Here is an 8,927-nt window from a genome sequence, read left to right on the forward strand (position 1 = left end):
CCCGTTCTCATGTAGTCCCTCATCCCCTCTCAAAATGGGTTTACAGGTCTTGACCCATTTCTACACATAGTGGTAATTCATCTTGACCCATTTCTACATATAGTGGTAATTCATCACATCACCTGCTCATGTAGACCCTCATCCCCTCTCAACGAAGTTTATGGGCCTTGGCCCATTTGTACACATAGTAGGAGTTCTAATCTTGAAAACTACCTAAGTAGCCCCTAGTCTCTCTCACATTGGTTTAGAGAGTTGCAGTGTAAGCCTTATCTCGTTACTACACTCAATAAGAGTTCTTACCTTGAGCTAACTACATGTGTTATCTCTAATCCTTCTTCAGAACCGGTTTAACAGGATTACGACATCAACCTCGTCTCGATCCTACACTCAATAGTGACTCAAGTGGGCTCAGAGTTCTGTTAAGCTTCCTTAATCATGTTTAGATGTCGTGGAGGCCTACTAGGTTAGGGCGTCTGGGTGGTTATCACTAGTTTCCAGGATGTTCAGGGTTAGCTCATCAGGCTAAACCAATCTATGGGTACACACAGGTCTAAACCTCACATTGCTCACGATCTTGAGGTGTAAGGTCTACTGGAAACGTACTAACCTAAGTCAACACATAAGCCGCACTAGCTGTAGCGCCCTAATCTTAACTAAGTTCTCTCATGCATGCTTTGCTAGGGTGATATTCTTGGATTCCTAAGGCGACTAGGTAACTTAACGCGAACTTCTAGGGTACTCTGGTATGACTCCTCGATTATTTCTTAGTCATGGAGCACTAGGATTTAGACCCTCTGACCATCGCTCATGATTCTAAGGTATTCAGTCTACTAGAGGCATCTTGACCTGGATCATCATTTAGCCAACTTGACTCTACGTCCTAGCTCTATGCAGATAAATACGCTCTACACGGAGAACACAGAGTCAAACAACTAGAACTAAAACATACGATATCATGCAAACATACAAGGAAATAAACTCAATAGGGAGATAACATCACTCAATCACCTGGAGCACATATCACAATAGCTCATTCTCCTTTCTAACATAGCGGAAAGCATATAACATAATATTCATCATAAATCTCAACATACTCTTTCTCAATGCTCCACTCGTATTCTAGTCATGCATATTCTCTTTCTAGCTTTGTATAATACATAAAACAACATGCTTCTTGAAAATCTCAACCTTGAGACATAATGATTATTTTATCATAATGATGTAAAACTAGGGAGTCTATTAGGTGCCATTAAGGAAGCTTTCGATTAATACTCAAACTAGACTCGTATCAGAGAGATTGAGAGGTTGCTAATAGTAATATATGATATTTCATACCTATTAGATCCACCCTAGAGCCTGAGATATGACAGCTCCCCAACTTGTACACAAACGCATAAGGACTTAGAGAATCAAGGGTGAAGTGCACCTAGAACGTTGAGGAAATTTTGAATGGTAACTTACACCCCTAGGATAAAAGTGAGGTGAGTAAATGAACTTATCCATAGAATTGGCTAGTTCTAGGGTCCATTAGAACACCTAACCTTGAGAAATATTAAATAAAAAAAAGATTCGCTCTAATATCACTTGTCAAAGTCACACTCTTTCAACAATGATGATTATGCAGCACTGTTAACAAGTCATTCAATTAAAAATCACACTTTTGGCCGTATGGTCGAATCTCGTGTCATGTTGAGAGAAAATGTTTTACAAAACGTGAGCAAGAAAATTATTGAAAACAAGTTTAAAGAAAGCATTGTGAAAATCAATTGTATTGAAGACATGTAAGCAAGAGAGATTAGAATACTCAATTTGAAGAGGTTCCCTGACTACTTAGTCCCGTAATACATTTTGAGGCGATTCATACACACAGAAAACATAATAATAAAGTAATACAACATGAAAGCAAGTAAAAAATTTTTTTGGCATGACATAAACATACAGCCACAGCCAACTCCCTCTGGACAAGTATGACCGTGACACCAAGCACGGGAATACCATAATATATATAACCTAAGACTACCATAACAACATAACCTCAACTCACTCACCAGATTCACTGGCTCACAATCCTTTCATTTCACTGTATCCATAACAGATTTTCTCAAGGAAAAACATGTCAAATCATAACTCATATATCTTAAAACTAACTGATATGTTACTCCTTTGTTCTCTGACTGCATTTTAACAGATGCTTGAGGAAAAGGCAATTATTTGATAATTATCGATCTGTGGTCTATAAAACTCGATTCAACGATTCAACGATTGAATCAACGATGACCTCTCAGTTTTCGTCGACCGTGGAGGCCTTCCAGTTAATGTTGTTCCAACTTGAAAAGGAAATACTTTGATAGACGAGGTAAACAACAAAGGCAACATATGCAGCAATGAAGACAAACACGAAAATGGCTATAAGCAGTCCATTCACTTCTGATGAGATGAAACTCACCAAAAGATACCCATTAATGGCCATCACCAACACTGCCACCAGCCATGAGAACATCTGAAAAGGGGCATAAAAACAATGTGAGTTCTTCAACTACAATTTTTGGTTTACAAAATATTTATTTCCAGACCAAAATTACAAGCTATGGAGGTTTTGAAATGATCTTAGGCCTAAAACACTAACAACAGCAAAGGAAATGTGAGGCCACGTTGTTGGGGACACAATCCCACATTGGTTAGGGAGAAGAACAAAACACCCTTACTAAGGGTGTGGAAACCTTTCCCTACCAAAGGTGTTTTAAATCCTTGAGGGGAAGCCTGAAAGGGAAAGCCAGAGAGAACAATATCGGCTAATGGTGGGCTTGGACGGTTACAAATGATATCAGAGCCAGACACTGGGCGATGTGCCAGCGAGGAGGCTGTTCCCCGAAAGGGGGTACACACGAGGCGGTATGCCAGTAAGTACGCTGGGCCCTGAAGGGGGGTGAATTTGGTGGTGGTCCCACATCGATTTGAGAAAGGAATGAGTGCCAGTGAGGACGCCGGGCCCCGAAGGAGGTGGATTGTGAGAACCCACATTGGTTGGGGACACAATCCTACATTACATTGGTTGGGGAGAAGAACGAAGGAGGTGGATTGTGAGAACCCACATTGGTTGGGGACACAATCCTACATTACATTGGTTGGGGAGAAGAACGAAGCACTTTTTATAAGGGTGTGGAAACCTTTCCCTAGCAGACGCATTTTAAAGCTTTGAGGGGAAGCCCGAAAGAGGACAATATCGGCTAGCGGGGGACTTGGACTGTTACAGGAAATATCTTAACCAATCGAGCTACTTTTTGGATTTAAGGTTTGATTTAACGAGAGCAAGGCTATCATCAATGATCCTAAAACATGAACAATATGCACGTGTCTAGTGAACATGGTACACATACCTTTAAAACGGGGCCAATTCTGAAAGTGCCCATTAGATGTTCCTTAGAAGCCAAACAGAGAAGAGGAATCAGAGCAAAGGGGATCTGAATTGACTGGAGGACATTGAGCCATTCGTTAAGAATATCGACCATCCCGTCGGAGGTTTCGAACACGAGAGCAACAATTATAGTCGGCACAATCGCAAAGCTCCGAGTTATCAAAGCTCTAAGCCATTTTTTCAACTTCAAGTTAAGGAAGCCTCCCATTATAAACTGTCCTGCATATGTACCAGTAATGGTGCTACTTTGGCCAGCAGCTAACAAACCAATAGCCCAGATATACAGAATAGGGAGAAGTCCTCCACCATATTTATCTTGAAGATATTCGCCTGCGTTTATGAGACCGATGCTATTCGCCATGTCTGTGCCATAGAAAGCTTTAGCAAACACAGTTGTAACAAACAAGTTGATGATGAAGGAAACAAAAAGTGCAAGAGTGGACTCAATGGAGTAGTATCTGAGAGCTTCTCGGACCCGCCCCTTCTTCGTCGAATCAACGTCTCGAGATTGCACAAGAGCTGAGTGCAGAAACACATTGTGTGGCATAATGACACAGCCCACAACTGCAACAGCTTGTTTAATTGTCTTGGAGCTAAGTTTGGGAATCAAAATACCTGTAAACAAGTAGCAAGAACAATGATGACATATATCAAGCATCAAAAAACCCACAAAAAAGGTCCTCAGGACTCACCCAATAGAAGCTCTTTCCCATTTGGTTTCGTTTCACCAAACATCCAAGCAAATGCGATAGCCATAGTAGCAATAAGAACAGCAAAAACAGCCTCCAATTTCCTCACACCATAATTCTCAAGAAACAGGAAGATAAAACTGGCAAGAATCAACACAAACACTATCAACTAGGGAAAAAACAGATAATCATAGATAACAAACTCAATTTGAGAACTGGGTTTGAATCAAAATTACCAATCTAAAGCAGTGATGATGACTCCAGCCCAAAGAGGCAAAGCTCCATTACTCAGAATCTTAATAGCAATAGCACTCCCTATAACTTCCTGTATATCCGCACCAATAAGGGCCAATTCCGCCATAACCCACAGCACAATTCTTGCCCAAGTTGGGTACTCTTCTCTACACAGCTCGGCCAAGTGCTTACCAGTGGCAACGCCAAGCCTGGCAGAAAGCAACTGAATCAAAAGCCCCATGGCCGTAGCCCAAAACAGAAGCCACAATAAAGAATACCCTCCAATCGCACCTGCCTGAAGATTGGACTCCAAATTCCCAGGGTCTAAAAACGCTATGCTCATCAAAAACCCCGGCCCAGTGAACAGCCAGAGCTTCCTCCATGAAAACGGAAGCATACCCACATCGGAATCGGACTCCACTTCATCGATCCCAATTACCACAACCTTCTCCGTTAAGTCATAAGCAGTTTCTTCCTCTTCCTCCTCTAACAACCGCTGCTGCGGATGATCATCAGGATGCATGATTGTCCAATAAAACGAAATGGGTGTCGGAAAACCCCTAGAGAGTGGATTACAGAGCTTTGGCTACGAGGGGAAAACGAAAAATCAGAGATATGCCCACAAATCGTGCTCTGAACCTTTATCCTCAATCGAAGCGAGGTAGAAAAAGAAAAAAACCGTCAATGGTCATCGCTACGTTGCTGTTCCTTTTTTTTTTTTTTTTTCACTTTTCCTTTTCAGAATGGTAGAGAATTTGGAGGGTATCGTACAAATTTGAGAACATCAAGTATGAAAAGAATAAGAACCCAGGTCGATGTTCATTCACCTTGACTGAACCACAGAAACGGGGCTGGAATCAAACTCACGGCCTCCAAGATTTGGGTCCTGAATAGGGATCCGTGAGGGGAGTGGGATTATGGGGTGAGAATGAGGTAAGATGCCAGCGTGGAGATAAAGCGAAAAGGACGTGGAGATGGGAGGAATGGAAATAGCCAAATGGGGAGATATTCTTTGGGTTATTTTAAAGGAAAATGGGCGATGGAAGAAGGCGAGCGAGAGGCATGGACGAGTTTGATGATGCCAAGTGTGTGGACAGAGCGTGCCTGTGAATGCTCTCGCCGTGGCCCGCCCGTGCCATCGTGTAATCCATTATATAACATAGTGCAATGCCACACCCATTTCTTTTATCTTTTTCCTTTTTAACCCCAATTTGATTCAAAATTTCTACCAACTAAATTCAAATTTTGAGATAAAAGTCTTAATTAAACGTTCTCTAATGTCTTAATTAAACCTAACGAGATGATATTTTGGCTAAAAAACCTCTCACGGGTGTCGGTTTGCTGGTCCACGACCCAAGGATAGTCGGGAGAGGTTGTGTTCAACCATGTATTGGCTTAATTTGAAATAAAGAGAGAAAACTATAGGTCCATCTTAAATAAAGTAGACAATGACAACTCTATTATGAGTAACTTTATTCTCCATCTCCAAACCTAGTTTGCTACACTTTTCTTTTTTTTTATGACTAAAGCATAACAATGTGTAACAATCACGACAACATTGTCAAATTTGTTACCGTAACGCACTCCAGTGCAATCAAATAAATATTAGTCGTTCCAAAAAACAAAACAACTATAATTAATCAAGAAAACTAAAAGGTTGAATAACGTTGAATAAACAACTTTAAAAAAGAACGAAAAGAAAAGTTTAGAAAGATTTAATGGTTGAGAATTCTAATAGTATGATTGTTTCGAGCATGAAACATGCTTGTTGAACGCTTCACGCTCCATCACGAAATAATAATAAAGGGAAAAAAAATCAATTTATGCCTCTAAACTATGAAGATTGTATCATCACTAAAATCTCAAGCTAGCAATTGTATCTGTTAACGATACTTAATCTTGAATTATGGTTTAACACAGGTATCATATTTGACTTTTTTTTTACAGACTAATATATTGTACGATTGAAAATAGGGTTTGAAGGCAGGACAAGAAATCAACCAAACAGTAATAGTAAATCACTAATTTATAAAAAAAAGTTAGCATTTAAATGGATACAACTATTAGTTTACGAGTACAAAGATGAGAAGTCTATGTGGGCAATGGTTCACATACGCCCTATGACCATGTGGAACTCACATCGAAGAATGAAGGCAAATGGGTCTATTGAGATAAGTATGAATCGAGTCGAGACACGTGTGATCCTCACACAAAATCTCCACCTCAACGTTGTATAAGAACCTAGGATAAGATATTCAAAGAAAACTATTAATATCAGGTCTCATCCAACAAAATTTTGATTGCTTCATTCATTATCACTATTATTATATTATATTTTTAAATATAATTAATTGATTTAAATTAAATTTACAGTTAATAAAAATGAACCATATTGTAATAATAAATAATTATATATTTATTTAATTCATTTTTATCCAAGGAAATATTTAATGAACTTAATTACTAAAATCATAACCAATTATTCAATTAATAAGATTCTTTTATTATTATTTGTTTATTTTTAGTGGTTCCAAAAAAAAATTTAACTTTTAGTGATATTTGGAATTAATTTGAATTGTTTTATTAGGTAACCCATTAACGTTATATAAATAAGCTTACCATAATTAATTTCATCAAATAAATACAAATATAATTTCTTACCATAAAATTTTATGACATTTTTCTATTGAGAACCAAATATAAATGTTATTTATTTATATATATTCTAATATAATTTTCATATAAAGCCAAACAAAAACTCTGATACCAAAGGACAAAAAATCAATCAAAGTAAAAACTTACCATTGATAAGGAATCAGTACAAGAGAGATTCAGATTATCTTATTGAACGAATATCTCACGGTAATAACACTTGTTTGAGATTTGAATTACTACACAAGCAAGATTTGATCATGTCAAACTTGAATGATTCTAAACATGTAATCTAAACTACATAGAATTGTAAAGAAATGTACCAAATCTTCTTTTGATTCCTTTTCCAAGTCTCTTCTATAAAGATAACATACATGATTTTGTATAGACTTAGAAAATATTTTTAAACAATATAACGAAATATTAAATAAAATAAATAACAATTAAAAGTAAAAACACCATATTCTAACCTAAAGTCTAAGAATTGAAATATTATTATCCTATGCACATGTCATGGTCTTTACTTGCGATGTTGTTGTTATTCGTACTAAGGTGTCTTGCCTTTATCTGAAATAGAAGTAGCACGACTTTAGTATTTTAAGAAATACTAACTCCACTGTTGAAGTTAGGGAATGTAACCACATGGAACTCATGATCAAGGACCTATCGCTAAAACCATTATAGGGGTGGCCTCCAGTCGGAATAAAATTGGATGTGTAGTACTTCCCTACACACGATACACATGTGCGAGCATAAATCTCCAGGTGGTTCGCACCGCCTACATTCATCATAGTAGGGCTAGTTGTCCGTAACCGGACATCTATTGGTCAAAAAACCCCCAAGTCTCATGCGAGGCATGATGATGATGATGATGATCATCATCATCATAGTGTATGCGTCCGTGCTCATCATCATAAATAGGGAAGTAACTCGATGTATATGAACACACAAAATGCATGAGACCCTATAGTTTTCATCTTTAAGTCATTCTTATGACAACCATATATATTATTCACACATTACCGTAGATCCTGTTCTTGAATTCTTATTATGGTTTAGCCGAAGGATATTGGTTTTGAGTTTTGATTTCTTAACCTTGGTTATGCTTTAAGGACCTTAGTCCCGTAGTTAATGTTCTTAAGTATGAGAACTTGGATTTTGATCCTTATTCTAGTTCTTATACTTGATTCTTAGTTCTTGTTCCTGATTCTTGTCCTTATCCTTGTCCTTAGTCTTTATTCTTGGTTCTTGTCTTTGATTCTCGTTTCTTGAATAGTACCTAGTCATCTTCATATCTTAGAGGACTTCGAGACTTATATAGTGCTACTTTAGATCATGAATGTGTAATAAAGTTACTTGTATTGATTCATGGCCTTAAGGTAACGTATTGATTGCTTAAAAAATAAAAAATACCTAAAATGTACTTGAATCATAAAACTTTGATAACATTGGTGGCCCATGTGAGCACAAGTCATATTAAACTTCTAGGCCCATTGAAATCATTTACATGCATGAATCTTCGGGTTAACCGATAAGGGCATTTTAGTCATTTCTCTTAAGCCTTAACTTATACCCCTAATTTGGTTTAGGTTCTAAACTTTATCTAAATGGTCTTAAAATTATAGGTAAACCTTCATATCCTTATACATAGGCTTCCTTGAATCTTAGAGACATTTGGAGGGTGTTTGAACCTTGAAATATCTCAAAGAACCCTTAGGGGCATTTTGATCATTTATCAACTTAAACTTGGCTCACGTCCCAAACATGATCCAATGGTTCTAAAAATTTACATAATTCTTAGAAATCATAAAATAAGGCTTCTTATAAAGTTTCATGATATTTGGAGGTTTTTTGGATTGCGAACCGAAGGTAAGTTACCGTAGGAGCATTATGATCATTTTGCATGTTACTTGGTTTAGTTGCTTATCCTTATCCCA

The 8,927-nt window shown here is 37.6% G+C and overlaps 1 protein-coding gene across 1 annotated transcript; it reads right to left on the minus strand.

The window, feature by feature from the left end:
* Nucleotides 1-1,793: 1,793 nt before the first annotated feature.
* On the minus strand, nt 1,794-5,334 carry NRAMP4 (natural resistance associated macrophage protein 4). Its single transcript, XM_087124349.1, has 4 exons — nt 4,341-5,334; nt 4,108-4,244; nt 3,378-4,030; nt 1,794-2,500 (listed from the first exon to the last, which is right to left on the minus strand). The coding sequence occupies exons 1-4, from the start codon at nt 4,859-4,861 to the stop codon at nt 2,282-2,284; spliced, it is 1,530 nt and encodes a 509-aa protein (XP_086980475.1). The 5' UTR covers nt 4,862-5,334; the 3' UTR covers nt 1,794-2,281.
* Between the last annotated feature and the right edge of the window lie 3,593 nt (nt 5,335-8,927).

The sequence above is a fragment of the Cucurbita pepo genome, chromosome 5 (assembly GCF_057944985.1).
Source record: "Cucurbita pepo subsp. pepo isolate OVF chromosome 5, ASM5794498v1, whole genome shotgun sequence".
NCBI lineage: Eukaryota > Viridiplantae > Streptophyta > Magnoliopsida > Cucurbitales > Cucurbitaceae > Cucurbita > Cucurbita pepo.

Bases quoted from the DNA above. Each gene is read 5' to 3' on its own strand.
- NRAMP4 (XM_087124349.1), bottom strand. From the start codon at position 4,861: ATGCATCCTGATGATCATCCGCAGCAGCGGTTGTTAGAGGAGGAAGAG. The intron at 4,245-4,340 runs GTAATTTTGATT...GATTCTTGCCAG, and splicing joins ATCATCACTGCTTTAGATTG to TTTTATCTTCCTGTTTCTTG. The intron at 2,501-3,377 runs GTATGTGTACCA...GCCCCTTTTCAG, and splicing joins GAATTGGCCCCGTTTTAAAG to ATGTTCTCATGGCTGGTGGC.